Source organism: Melanostigma gelatinosum (genome assembly GCF_949748355.1).
Source record: "Melanostigma gelatinosum genome assembly, chromosome: 22".
In the NCBI taxonomy this organism is placed as follows: Eukaryota; Metazoa; Chordata; class Actinopteri; order Perciformes; family Zoarcidae; genus Melanostigma; species Melanostigma gelatinosum.
Window position 1 is genome coordinate 3,077,860 of NC_136655.1, and position 13,354 is coordinate 3,091,213.

At 40.5% G+C, this 13,354-nt stretch overlaps 1 protein-coding gene across 2 annotated transcripts; it reads right to left on the reverse strand.

Moving 5' to 3' along the window:
* Window positions 1–8,807: 8,807 nt before the first annotated feature.
* LOC306795730 (uncharacterized protein) lies at window positions 8,808–12,326 on the reverse strand. 2 transcript variants are annotated; one of them, XM_079294328.1, is made up of 7 exons: window positions 12,249–12,326; window positions 11,033–11,420; window positions 10,403–10,513; window positions 10,059–10,129; window positions 9,651–9,812; window positions 9,445–9,558; window positions 8,808–9,354 (listed from the first exon to the last, which is right to left on the reverse strand). In XM_079294328.1, the coding sequence occupies exons 2-7, from the start codon at window positions 11,409–11,411 to the stop codon at window positions 9,316–9,318; spliced, it is 876 nt and encodes a 291-aa protein (XP_079150454.1). In that variant the 5' UTR covers window positions 11,412–11,420; window positions 12,249–12,326; the 3' UTR covers window positions 8,808–9,315. The 2 variants fall into 2 exon arrangements, with proteins under 2 accessions (XP_079150454.1, XP_079150453.1); XM_079294327.1 differs by having other exon boundaries at window positions 10,403–10,516.
* Between the last annotated feature and the right edge of the window lie 1,028 nt (window positions 12,327–13,354).

Genomic DNA, 13,354 nt, shown 5'->3' on the forward strand with positions numbered 1-13,354 from the left:
GAAATGAGGTCATGAATAAAAGGAAAGACAGGAAAAGGTTCATCACGTGTGTGCGTGTGTGTGTGTGTGTGTGTGTGTGTGTGTGTGTGTGTGTGTGTGTGTGTGTGTAACGTATATGCAAATAATCCTCTGATATCGACAAGAGTCAGTTGAGGTCAGAGTTTCATTTGCAAATGAAATCCAACAACATGCAAAATATGAAGGAAGGAAATGTTTCAAAATGATGTCCCTCAGGATTTGACCTTTATAACGTGAAAGAGGCAAAGATTGAGAATTTAAAAAAGTACCAAATAACTACAAATACAGAAAGTAAATAATAATTAAAAAGCCGAAAATCTAATTATTTTGTATGAAAGTAAAATACTTTTCATTTGTCAAGTCTTTAATTCTCACAAAAGTGTGTAAACCATGCGGTTAATTACATATAAACTATTATGAAGTTATTATATCCTGATACATATCTATACATATGAACATATAAACAAGGCTTTTAAACAAACAAAGAATACACAGCACAATAAACTGGTCATGGAAAAGTTGCAGATGATGTTGAGAAACAGAATGAACACTTCTCACAGAAGGTATGCAGCACTTTTAGTATTTCTACATCGTAGTATTACTGAAGTAAAAGATCAGAATACTTCTTTCACCGCTGTTGTTATTCATAAAACAAACGAGGGATTGTTGAATATGAAAATGTATCTGTAGTTGCAGCCCGAACGAACATCAAAGCACAATCATTTTGTCCATGGTGGCCACCCTTAGTTCTTTAAATATAACTTGTATGAGGGTATCAGACCTGCACACACGCATACACACACACACACACACACACACACACACACACACACACACACACACACACACACACACACACACACACACACACACACACACACACACACACACACACACACTGGCGGTCCCTACCTGGGGTCCTCTTTTTCACATGCTGTCCGACTTTATCCGACAGTTTGCACATGGCTGCTCCCATCTCCCATCTTCATCTTACACAGCTCAACATCCTCCCACACACACACACACACACACTCACTCACAGGAGTAAATCACACATACACACTCTCTCTCTCTCACTGCAGACTTGTTTCAGTGTCTCTCGGCCCGACATTCAGCCTCCGTCTATTAGACTTCAGATGCTGATTTGCGTGCAGCCGGCTCTCTCTCTCTCTCTCTCTCTCTCTCTCCCTCTCTCTCTCTCTCTGTGTTGTTGTGCTGAGTGGGAGATTTAACAGTCAAATGGAGGCCACAGTGTGATGGACATGCAGACGGGGAGGGTGCTGCTGGATGTAGGACTGCTGACTCAGTCATCCACAGCCTCCCTCTCCCTCTCCCTCTCTCTCTCTCTCTCTCATGTAGCTTGTTATGACGACCGTGTCTCCCCAGTTTCCTGCTGCAACTCTCCCTCCATTCATCCGTTCACCCTCTCATCCTTCTGACAATGAACTTGAATCCACAGAGGAAGAGTCTTTCTACATCCCTCCATCCAGCACATTGTGCACGCTGCGGCTTTAACTATCGGATTGATTGTTCATGTTCCCCAGAGGATGAATCCTACTTTCATGACTGTGGCCATCAAACACTCTCTCTCTCTCTCTCTCTCTCTCTCTCTCTCTCTCTCTCTCTCTCTCTCTCTCTCTCTCTCTCTCTCTCTCTCTCTCTCTCTCTCTCTCTCTCTCTCTCTCTCTCTCTCTCTCTCTCTCTCTCTCTCTCTCTCTCTCTCTCTCTCTCTCTCTCTCTCTCTGGGATAAAAGCTTTTCCCAGATGCAGACAATCGATCAGACTCAATCAGACGTCAGACACACAAACTCTTTAATGCTCCACTGAAGCAAGACTTATGTTACATCGTTTATCTAAATATGAATATATGAATGAATTCAATGGTGAACAGAAACTCATGTCATGTTGACAGCAAACGCTTTTACGTTTTGTATTGACTTCATGTAAAAGTATTCCCTTTAAGACAGGTCATTTTATGTGGCCCGCGAATCTTTTTTTTAAAAGACTTGATAATAAAAATATCCCCATAGAAAGTCAAAATGATGAGATACTGAAACAGTCATAGAAGCAGCTCTTTGGCTGGTTACTGTACATTTGACATGGAAATGTATTGTGAGCACATTGAAGACTACTTTAAACTGTGAATGCAGAGAGTTATTGAACAATATGTTACGAGTAGTGACATTTACAACCGGCCATTCATTATCATGAATAACAAACTAAAACATTGTGATTTTCAGGCGAATGTCCTCATAATTTTAGATTTAAGTTTGTTCATTAGTTATTTTATGAAACTACTGTATAATTCTGGTGAAAAGCAACAATTGCCTCTGTAGCAGCAGTCTGTAAAGCCCCACACAGAGGGCTCTTATTGTGAAGGAACACACACTGGACAGTTATTTTTCTCGTATGTGTGAAAACTTTTTCTTTTTTTTTTAGCAAAGTCTTTCTAATCACGTCTGTGTGTTCAGAGAGACGCACGATGAACCCTCAGCTTCTCTAACACTCACCTGCTGAAACACAGCACACGCTTAAAATAGCACATCTTCCATCCATAATGTTGCTTTCTTTATTTATTGGTATTATTTATGTATTTATTCATTCGCTATTTATCAAAAAACATGAATGTTTAACTTTAAAGCCAGAGGAACAGTTTGAAATCTGTTCGGCAGTAAACATCAGCAGCAAATGCTTTTACAGTATAGAAGACAAAGACAGGTGTGTGTGTGTGTGTGTGTGTGTGTGTGTGTGTGTGTGTGTGTGTGTGTGTGTGTGTGTGTGTGTGTGTGTGAGGACAGGTGTTTGCTGAATACAGTGGCCATCTGTTCTTTTCTGTTTCTTTATAATGTTCTTTCTCTCTTTTGTTCTACATGTTAGGACGTGTGTTCAGGTGTTTTATCATGTCATCAAACTTCAGAATGAAAAGAGTTTTTTTACACACACACACACACGCACACACACACACACACACACACACACACACACACACACACACACACACACACACACACACACACACACACACACACACACACAGGCAGTTAGACACATTTAAATAGCTGCAGACACAATGCATGTGACACTGCAGGTTTCCAGTTTTTTCTCATTTACATCAAATATAAAAACGAAGAAGAAAAATAGGAAACAATCAGATTGTGGTGAAGGTCTAAACTCACCGGAGCTCCTCCACAGCAGACTGACCTCCAGGCGTCCACAGCGTCGCATCACTTTTGGAATACGATAGAAAAATCCCGACACTCTCCTCAAAGTTTTGCCAAAGTTTTTGGCAAAACCCATTGCTCACACACACCCACACACACCCACACACACATACAGACGTACACACACTTCTTAATGTGTTTTAGAATCCAGATGTTTGATTTAAATCCAGAGATAACTCAATGTAGATCTCAAATCATCCTTCACTGTCACCCAGGATGTGTCTCTGTCTCTGCTCAGGTCTGAACTGGTCCCTCCCCTCACACACACACACACACACACACACACACACACACACACACACACACACACAAAATATGACCACCCACTCTACTGTCGTCCCTTGTTTGTTCAGTCGCTGTGACAGTTTGGTGCTACAAGAGACAAGTTACACTCATCTGTGGCAGCTGATGACACACATACACACACACACATACACACACACACACACACACACACACACACACACAGTATTTTGCACAATGGTTCAAAATGAGCCTCCGTAATAAACTACGCTACGATGTGAAACCTCTTTGTCTCTTCCTCTGCTTGTATCATGAGCACAGAATTAAAAAATAACTGGGTCAAACCTTTACCTTTATTGTATCGCAATATTTTATGAAGCAATATTTTATCAAAACATGGACGCCAGGTATCAATCTTTTAAAATATAAACTACTGATATTACAAATACAAATCGACCTTTTGGCAACAGCTGCTGTTCTAGTCCACTAGATGGTGCTGAGGTTCTTCTGGTGCCGTCCTATTTAAAGTCATTGCTGCAATAAAACGAGAACAGATGGAAGCCAACAAACCAGGGAGTTAAACTCCGTCTACCGGCCCGAGACTCACGCACACACACACACACACACACACACACACACACACACACACACACACACACACACACACACACACACACACACACACACACACACACACACACACACACACACACACACACACACACACACACACACACACACACACACACACACACACACACACACACACACACACACACACACACACACACACACACAGTGTTTCTGCTGCAACATTAAAACCTCATCAGACAAAGCAGTCCTGATCTGTGTGGCAGGTTTCTGTTACTTCATCTTGATGAGAAGGAGACAAGGAGACGAAAGGACGAGAGACCTGCAGATGAGAGAGAGAGAGAGAGAGAGAGAGAGAGACAGAGAGACAGAGAGACAGAGAGAGAGAGAGAGAGACAGAGAGACAGAGAGACAGAGAGAGAGAGAGAGAGAGAGAGAGAGAGAGAGAGAGAGAGAGAGAGACTCATCTGACCCACTTCGTTCCTGAACACATTAATTCACTGGGATGAACGACGAGCTTTTCCCCAGCAACAGTCTCCATATCACCGGTGGAATGTAACTATATACATTTACTCAAGTATACATTTAAGGTACTTGTACTTCACCTGATTAAATTACACTTTCTACTTCAATTCAGAGAGAAGTTTTGTACTTTTTAACCCACTACAATCACCTGAAAGCTTACTTTACAAATGAATCTTCAAAATAAAAAATGCAACAAAACCTCTGTACTACAGTGTAGTATGAAAATACGAGATTTAATTGTGTTTTAATCCCGAGGAGACTGTAAATATATGAATTGATTAAACATAGAGTCATTCGATATGATCAGTAGCTCGGGCTGATTTTAGTTTATCAAAGATTCAGTTTTGACGTACGAGTCAGCAGGTAAGTCATAAAACACGTTGGAGGTCTGTTTGTCAACCAGCGACCACTGACAACAACCCGAAAGAGTTCACATCTTTATCATCTCCAAAACAAATGAATATGAATTATATTTTAATGCGAGATGAAAGTCAACTTATTGGGTGTAGTTCTGGTGTGAGATCTGGAAAGTTTGGACATGTTAAAAACATAGGTGTCTTGGTGGTTTAATTTACAGGGAAAATAGAAAATGTTTCTTCACATTCAGAGGTTTTAATAACCACAAGTAAGTCATCCAAATACATGTTTGTTTATGCATCAGTCAGGCGTTTTATTGTGTTTTTATTGTTATTTATTAACTCACTCAAATTAGAGAATTTCACCAACAAAGTCATAAAACTATGTCCAGTAAAAAAAACAGAATTGACTGCATTAATTAAATCAACCATCAATATCAAGTCCACATGATCAGCGGATCAGTTCAACCTGCTTGCAGCATTAAAAATTAATCTTCAACTGAAATCACTGAGCTGCTGTTGCTCAACTGACTCAGTGACTGTTTTCTGTGTTAATCAGTGAACCAGTGACCGGCGGTCCTCTGCAGAGAGCTACAGGACGTCAGAGTCTCACCTCTAGAAGTTTGTCCTCTCATCAAGTATTATTTTAGTCCATTCGAGAAGGTTGTTGACGTTCAGTCGCAGTAATGGGCCTTTAACGGGCTTCCTGAGTGGCAATCGACTGTATATTAAATGAGCCCACTCACTTAATATACACATAAAGTCCATCAGCTGCTGGTACAGCTGACGGGAAACACAGAGCTCGTCGTGCAGGAATATCTGTCTGTAAACAAAATGAGGTTAAAGGGACAAAGGTGGAGTAAGAAGAGTTTGTTTGTGTCCGCGTCAGCTTTGCTTTAACGTTTTATATTTTATACGTGACTTGTTGCCACGGACGGATAATAAGACAATGAAGCCCAAGAGAAAGGACCAAACACCTCTCCTACATAAAGGAGGGACACGCAGAGACGTTATAGTTGTTTTTCCCCTTTTTGCAGTCGTTTTGTGTCTTTGTAGTTGTTTTGTGTCCATTAATAGTTGTTTGTATATCTTTGTCGTTCTTTTGTCTCTCTTTGTAGTTGTTTTGTGTCTCTTTGTAGTTGTTTTGTGTCTCTTTGTAGTTGTTTTGTGTCCATTAATAGTTGTTTGTATATCTTTGTCGTTCTTTTGTCTCTCTTTGTAGTTGTTTTGTGTCTCTTTGTAGTTGTTTTGTGTCTCTTTGTAGTTGTTTTGTGTCTTTTAGTTGTTGTTTTGTGTCTCTTTGCAGTTGTTTTGTGTCTTTTAGTCGTTGTTTTGTGTCTCTTTGTAGTTGTTTTGTGTCTCTTTGTAGTTGTTTTGTTTCTCTTTGCAGTTGTTTTGTGTCTTTTAGTAGTTGTTTTGTGTCTCTTTGCAGTTATTTTGTGTCTCTTTGTAGTTGTTTTGTGTCTCTTTGTAGTTGTTTTGTGTCTCTTTGTAGTTGTTTTGTGTCTCTTTGTAGTTGTTGTGTCTTTTAGTCGTTGTTGTGTGTCTCTTTGCAGTTGTTTTGTGTATCTTTGTAGTTGTTTTTGTCTCTTTGTTGTTTTTGTGATAAAATGAATAAAATGGGGTAAATAGGACAAAAAGGTTCAGTACATCTTTCACTCAGAGCGGTTACAGGCATCGTGAATGAGATTCTTCTTTATGTTTAAAGCTTCATGACAGAACAAACATGTAAAGAGAAACACTAACACACGCACCTCAACACAGGAGGGAAGAGAGTGTTTCTCTGCGTTTCCTCTTTGCATTGTTTGTCAGACAGAAGTGGACCAGATGAAGGTCCAGCTTGTTCTCGAACATCGAGGCTCGTTTTAGACCTGAACCGGTCCGTCTGCATTCACGACAGCATTCCAGGTGCTGAGCTGCGTTTCAGAGCCCTGCCCACTAATGTCATCCACAAATATGTGTTCTCACTGCATGTCATGGTGCTAACGAATTATGCATCTATGCCACTTTGAAAACAATTGTTCAAAGTATGTGACGTCAGCCAATCTAAATGTGAGACAGCAGCAAAGCGAGGGGACTTCTCTGCCTCGATCAACCCCAAAACATTCAATTATACTTCCATAAAAGTTTCATATTTATATCAGATTTTCCAGAAATCTTTTTTTGACTATCTGATGGTTGTGCCTTTAATGGACAAACAATTAGGGAAGAAACTAACAATTATTTCCATCATAGATTCCTTTCCAGGATATTTTATAGTTTGATTTATTTGGTCTGTAAAATGTGAGGAATGCCAAACACAATTCCCTGAAACCAAATATTTATAAAACTGCTTGTTTTCACCAACAGTCCAAAACCAAAAGAGTTTACTGTGTATACTACAATCCTATTGTCTCAGCACTAAATAAGATACTTTTGACGAGTTAAAGAATAAAAAAGCAGCCGAGGATCAAGCGGTCGAAGCACTTTTCCTAAAGCTGACACCCAACTGAGGGGGGATCCTCATGCCCCCCAACACCCATCACCTCCAGACTCACCTGAACAGGTGACCCCATGGTGGAAGATGTAGTGGCAGCACACGTCACACCAGGTGTCCTCGCCTCCAGGCAGGAAGGTGTGTCCCTCCCCGGACTCCCGTCTCACCCTGGGGTCCTTCTCTCCGGGGGTGAAGATGGTCCTCACATCGGGCGGTCTGAACCCTCTTTTCTTGGCCCTCGGTGGCCCCGCACCGTGACCGTCCATCCCGTTTCTCCCCTCGTGGCTCGGTGAACTCACCGGCGGTTTCACCTCCCCGTGCGCTCTCTCGCTCCAAGCCGCCTCCAGGCTCTCCAGAGAGGCCGGCGGAGGAGTCAAGTGCGGCCGGACAGCCTTTACTATCGCCGGGCCCTTGCCGGCCTTGGAGATCCGCAACTTGGCACCGGGCTGCGACCAAGCGGTCTCCGGTGCCTCGTCCATCGTACCCGGGGATCTGTTGACATGAACAGTCCGCACGGTTAACGGAGACTCATCCGTGACCGAGGAGCGCATGGGGACATATTTCCGACCCTGGTGCACGACGTTGAACATCATGTGCACTCCTCAAACTCCTCCGCTGCGTTTACAGAGTCGGGTGCGGCGCATTGAAGAGTGACCGACAGGTGAGGCGTCACTGATGAGCCGCGTGTCCTCCTCGCGCTGGTGTCTGTCGGTAGAGCAGGTTTGAGGCAGTCCGAGGTGCGCAGGGGAACGGGTTGGATCTCATTTCATTTGGAGACACCAATCAGCAGCCAGCCAGTTGACCGTTTAAAAAAATACGATTTTATAGATTTTATAGTCAGGACGCGAAATAATTTGCAAGTCGATTAAAATAAGTCAGTGAATTAAAGAGACTTCTTTAATTCGGCGTAAATTGCAACAAAATCATCTAAACTGAGATTTAATTAAAGCAAACTGCTGTTAGGGATTTCATTTATATTCCGAATTATTAAAATAATTAATATAAGAACTTGTCGCCTGGTGAAGCATTGAGAAAGTAATTAGAAAACTAAAAAGTAGAAAAATGAAATACATTTGAATTCAAATATATGCACCGGTCACAGAAAGGTCATTTTAACAATTCAATTCATACATGGCAAAGATTTACCTTTCAAGCCTTGTACATATACATTATATATATACATACACATATACACACACATCTATACATACACACACCTTGTGACATGAATACATTGCGATAAAATGTCCTCAATTGTAATTGTAAACCATCAATGCGGCTTATAATTCCAAAGTATATTTCTTTCTGCTGCATCGATAAACGTTTTAATAAACAGAGAACATTTTAAAAAACAACACATGACTACGTCAGTAAGAACCACTTGGTGTGAAGATTTTATTACAAAGAATACCGTTTATTTTTTTCATTTACACATTTATTTGTAGCAAAATTGAACACACACACACAGTGCATCTTTCATAAACTCTGAAAGCAAACATTAAAATTAATTTTCATGAAAAAGTGCAAATGCTAAAAAAACAAACAAAAAAAAAACACATTGTTTTTATGCACCAAATCCCAGCACAAATAATGCTGATTTAAAATGACGATAGATATCTTATATTTTCCTGAAACACGATTATTATGTTTCCTTTAAATTAAATCGCATATAAAAGTTGATATCAGCGAGACAGAAACAGTTTTGTCTTTGGCTCAGAGTCTTAAGAGGAAACGGCACAACACAAACCTGAACACCATCATGCATGTGATGCGAGGCTGCAGGTGCGTTGCTGCTCGTCAGCGTTTCACGTGCATGTAAACTGAAACGGTGGCAGAAAACTAAAATGCGTCTCGAGTCTTTGAAGGAACTCAAACGACTTCCTGCTCACTCGTCGTCCTCGTCGTCACTGTAGAAGGCTTCCGCCTGTCAGAGAGGGACATGTGATGATTAGAAAAAGGCTTATGGGTGAACTGAAGTGTTCAGGAAGATATTAACGGTGTGTTGTTCACGTACGTATCCGCCCTGCTGCTGAACCCAGGGGGAGTAATAATGCTGCAGGTATCTGGCGCCGTGGTCCAGCAGTCGGTTCCTGGGCAGCGAGTTCACCTCCGACAGACGACTGGTGACCTGCAGACAAACATGTTAGTCAATACCCCCCAAAAAATACCTGTTTTTACTTTGGTTGTATTTATTAATAAGACCATAAAGGTTGCTCTCACCTCACAGGCGACGGCGATCTGGGTTTCGGGCGATGCTTTGGGCCCCGGAGAGTCTGGGTGGCGGCTCTTGAGGCCCATCCTCAAGAGAAGAGTCGACATCAGCAGCTTAAAGAAAGCGTAGTCCTGGAAAAGCTCCGTGGCGATAGCGGCGTCTTTCAGCTCCTGGTGAGGACCACAAACGGTTTCTTCGTGTTTAGAGTCTTTTCATTGGTGGATAAAACAGCCGTCACCATTTCACACACTAAGGTATTATGTTTATGAGCCATCTGTGAGCTCTAGACCGTCCCGATACGGTGGACGACGGGCACAAAAACAACAATATGCACGACTTCCAAACCTTTACCGTGAAAGAGTTCCCTATGAATCCTCCAGAGAGGTAGAATTATATTAACTATATACGTTTCTTACCTTCTCGTTGAGCCGGTCTCCAGCGTCTCTCAGCAGCAGGCCGATCATTTTCTCCACATTCTCATCTTCATCTGGAAGAACACAACGACGATCAACGGTTTAAAGGAAATCCAAACCAACAGATACAGTTTCATATTTCCTGATGCTCAAACATCACCTACATTTTGTTTAGTGGCACGTTTAAGGAAGGAGGTTAACACAGTGGTGATGAAAGTATTGCAATATTTATATACAGTTGCAGTATCTGTGCTGCTTAAAGCTCTGCAGCTCTGGAGACATGTTTGTGGATGAAGTCTTCACTAAAAGGAGCGTCGTGTTTATTCTGAGAGGAAACCAAAGCTCACCTTCTGGCGAGTCGGGCTCTATTTCTGGAGGAAGGAACTGGATTTCATCAGCGATCTTCGTCAGTTTATTTGCCGCCTCTTTCAACGCATCCTCCTCTTCTTCTTCTTCTTCTTCTATAATACAAACACGAATGAAACGGTTTAGAGAACGGAAAGAAAGCACAGCAACAAGTCCCAGCCTGTATCCTACGAATACAAACACGCCGTCGGCTGGTTATCAACTTGGAGCTGAAGTTCAAAAACACAAGGTGACGTAGACGAGCAGGTGATGAAGAATGTGTCGTCTGTTTCGGTAGATGACAGAATTAAATATATTTGGGCTGCAACTGATAATTATTTTCATTGTCGATGTAATCTGTTGATAATTGTCACACTTAATCTGATTCATAAGTTCATTTAGATGCCTGCCGTTTGCTCGATAAAGTAACTTTATAACATCTTTTAATTTGACTGTTTTATGCATAAAAATAGCTACAAATCCATCATTTGAACATCCCAAATATCATTGATTAAATATGAACCAGAGCTCTGGACTTTACAGTGACTTCAGTCATTAAAGTCGTCATTTTATATAATTTTACAGACAAAACGATGGTGCCAATCATCAAAAATAAAAGCAATGATCCTCACCACACACAGGACCACATCTGTTTTCACAGTCAGACTCAGTCTCATTCATTCGTCTCGGTTCTTTGTCTTCGCTCTGAGGTTTGATACAGCTGAAAATGTTTAGTCTCCATCTCTTCATCCTCCTCTTCTTCTTCTCTTTCGCCGTCTTCTGAGGCGAGGACGACTTGTTTGCGTCGAGGCCACCGGATATTAAGACGTCCTGTGAAGGAGACTCCTTCTGAGGAGACTTCCTCTGAGGTCCTCTCCTCTTGGCGTAGGCCATGAGGAGCCTGAGCTCCACCGTGTCCTCCATGCTGTCGGAGTCTGAGGTAGGTTTAGCGTCTGTGGTGCCATCCAGGCTGGAGAAGGGGTCGTGGATTTTCACGTGTCCGTTCGCCATGTTGGTTTACTGTTGATTAAAAATGGAAAAAAATCCTTCAAATATAAGATTAAACTCAAAATGAGGGATTTTGTGCTAAACAAGTGTTCATCATAAACATGTTCTTCTATCAGTTGTTGCTTCTTTAATTTTATTATTTTGCATTATAGACTGTAAGAGAACAGTGAATACTGCCACGAGGTGACGTCTTTAAAATGCATTATGGATCATGACGAACTATCAAAACCTCATAAATATTAATGTCAGCAAATCCTCACATTTAAGAAATCTGGAACGAGTGAAAGTTTAGCCTTTTAAGCCTTAAAAATTACAAAATACTCAATTAGTTAAATAGTTACCACATAATTTCCCATTGAGTGTTTATTTCTGCTGACCCTGATGTCTGTATTCTACACACGCCAAGAGCTGTGTAATAAACATTTGTTCATACTCTATAGTAGTGTAGTATAACTCTTATTATTCATGTAATATTCGTCATTTGAATCTGTATTTGAAGTCATTTTACTTACCATTAACCTACAGGCCACTGTTTTACCCCCCCTACTGGTGGTTAGTGGACATTACACTCATGAAACTTTCCAGTCATGTCGAGGCATGCACTCGTTTATTAACTTGTTAATAAATTGTTTTTACTTAAAACACACAACTAACACACAGTCAGTAACTTAAACAATAAGTTAATTAACTGTCACACGGCATGTTTGATGAATAAAATACACTTTTAACAGATGTTTAGACGTTAAGTTTGTTACAACTGTATCGAGTCAAGAATGCGGAAGTAAACTTTAATAATAAAGGAATAATATTTGAAAAGCATAAAAGTATATGAGTACTTACGGTCCAATTGAGTAAAAAGAGGCACAAATATGCTCCAAGTGACACCTTCCTCCTCCACTAGCTGCAGGTTATTACTCCTCCTTCCGCTGAGTTACTCTTTTAAAGGCTTACGGTCCAAGTCTTACGCAATGACGTCAGAGACTTACGAAGTCTTACGTAATGGCGTCAGAGAACTGTCACGTGGCAGAAAACTAGTTTGTGTGCTTTGTGTCCTCACAACTTCAGGTGTTTTTCTACTGAAAATCAGAAAATAGATACATTTATAAAAAACGTATTATCATATATTTATATTTTAAAACATATAAATATATTATATTGTGCGATCAAGTGTTGTTTCTAACCAAACACAAAAGTGAAACTGACAGTGAAACAGCAAATAAAAAAAGTGTTTCAACTTTATTTATAATAAAATGATAAGATTACGCAAATGTTAATGTATATATACATACATACACACATTTATTTATTTTTTATTCTTCCCTTAAACATTTTTAAAAGTCCACAAAATGCATCCCAAAGTAAAAAGGTGTTTTTGTTTTTGTGACAGAAACTTCCAGAACCTCTTTGTGTTGGTTAACAGTTGTTTTGAATGGTGTGTCAGTGGTATAATAACCTTCTTTAACATCAAAATACTTTCACTTTGGCAGTAGTGTTTTGACAAGAGAAAAGAGGAACTGTTACAGACAAACTAAAATAACAAAGAGGAAGTTTACATTCATTTAAATGAACTACATGTTGTGAATCTACGACGTCTTCAATGTCTGAAATCCTCACAAACGTGTGAAAATTTAACCGGCACTTGTTGTTGACGATGAACGGGACGACGTATAATTCTTCCTCTTTCCAAGAAGTGATCTGTTTCTATATACTCACTGACTGCTGCGGCGGCTGACTCATGAACAAATAAAAACAACCTGAGCCAGCAGCAGCAGTTTAACATGACTCATCAGTCGTCATCAGTCACGTTAAAGATGACTCTGGCCATAACAAAATAAGATCTTGAGTGTGAGTTTAATATTTTTGGTTTGGTCATTAAAATGTATGTTTATTTTGATTGATTTATTTTGGTTCCCACATAAATTAAAACAAAAACATATTTCTGCCTC